This window comes from Octopus bimaculoides, chromosome 15 (genome assembly GCF_001194135.2).
Source record: "Octopus bimaculoides isolate UCB-OBI-ISO-001 chromosome 15, ASM119413v2, whole genome shotgun sequence".
In the NCBI taxonomy this organism is placed as follows: domain Eukaryota; kingdom Metazoa; phylum Mollusca; class Cephalopoda; order Octopoda; family Octopodidae; genus Octopus; species Octopus bimaculoides.
In genome coordinates, this window is record NC_068995.1 from 44,432,410 (window position 1) to 44,434,029 (window position 1,620).

The 1,620-nt window shown below is 35.9% G+C and overlaps 1 protein-coding gene across 1 annotated transcript in view; it reads right to left on the reverse strand.

Annotated features, from left to right (window-relative positions):
- Window positions 1-662, reverse strand: part of LOC106880519 (transcriptional activator protein Pur-beta) — a 77,255-nt gene extending 76,593 nt beyond the window's left edge. Inside the window, exon 1 of the mRNA XM_052973300.1 lies at window positions 512-662. Coding sequence (XP_052829260.1) covers window positions 512-563 — 52 coding nt within the window. The 5' untranslated portion in view covers window positions 564-662. The remainder of the gene's footprint in view (window positions 1-511) is intronic.
- Between the last annotated feature and the right edge of the window lie 958 nt (window positions 663-1,620).

Here is a 1,620-nt window from a genome sequence, read left to right on the forward strand (position 1 = left end):
ATATGCATGTATGCATATATAGTATATAGAGAATGTATGTGTGTGTGTGTATAAATATATATATGTAGATATGTGTGTGTATATATATATATTGCTCATCGATCCATGAATGTCATACACATGCATATATATGTCAATATATCAATGTGTATATGTATGTGTGTATATATATATATATGTCAATATATCAATGTGTGTATGTATGTATGTATGTGTATATATATGTCAATATATCAATGTGTATATATATATATGTCAATATATCAATGTGTGTGTGTGTATATATATATATATATGTGTCAATATATCAATGTGTATATGTGTGTGTGTGTATGTATGTGTGTGTGTGTATATATGTATATATATATATATGTCATAGTGTAGAAGAGCATATAGCATAGTGTAAAGTAAATGCCACAAACGGTAGCTAAACGTATGTAGTGTGTGATGAACACTTCGGTATGAATTGTCAATAAATTACATAAAAGTGAATCTAAAATAAAATGCTAACCTCTATTTTGTGCCTGCTGTTGTTGATCTTCATCACTCTCGCGGTCCGACATGGTGCTGCCCTTCCTTCTAGAAAAGCCTCCTTCTCGACCTCATGAATAATTCATGAGCTAGCTGCTACTGCTGCTGCTGTTAATGCTGATGATGATACTGCTACTGTTGCTGCTGATCCTGTTGCAGTTGATACTACTGCTACTTTGTACAGCACAGCTGACACTGCTGTTGCAGTTGATACTGCTGCTACAGGTGCAGCAGCTGATATGTTTGCTGCTGCTACCACGGCTACCACCGTTGCAGTTATTACTACTACTACTACTACCACTGCAATCACCATCGCTGTTCCCACCGCCAACATCGTCGACATGGATTCTTTTTCACACTAAAAATAAGTACTCGTTTTGCAATGTAGGAAACGTAAACAGATGTTGTGGCTTCCATGCCTTTACTAACAGCCTAAGTGATGTAACTGTAGGGATAGCGGATGGAAAACTGATTAACGGAACAGGTTGGCGGTCCGAACTGTCACTGGACAGTGATGAACATCACCACAGCTACACCTTAACTATGGTTTTGTAGGGGGGCTTTTTATTGAAATTCTTCACAAAGACATGACGTTGTACAGGAATAATAGTGGGGGAGGTAATGACAAGTTATGACATCCATTCATTTCCTTCAAGGGCATTGCCAATAAGAATAAAACTTAAAATCAAAATATTTCTCTCCTCAGTACACACACATACTCACACACACACACACACACACACACTCATGTACACAATCTTACATAGGTGTACGTATATACATAGATGGTGTTTGTGTATATGTGTAATTACTAAATATGCACAACGTATCTATGTAAACATGCACCATTTATGCATATCATAGCATAATGTGTGTGCACTTATATGAATAAGTGCACACACATACTATATATGTTCACAATAATGTACGTGTGTGTGCGTGTGTACATATGTATGTTTGTGTATGTGTTCACATGCACCAATTATGCATATAATTGTATTTATGCACATTAGTATATATATATATATATATCTTTTTTCTTGTTTCAATCAACAGACTGCGGTCATGCTGGGGCACCGCCTATATATA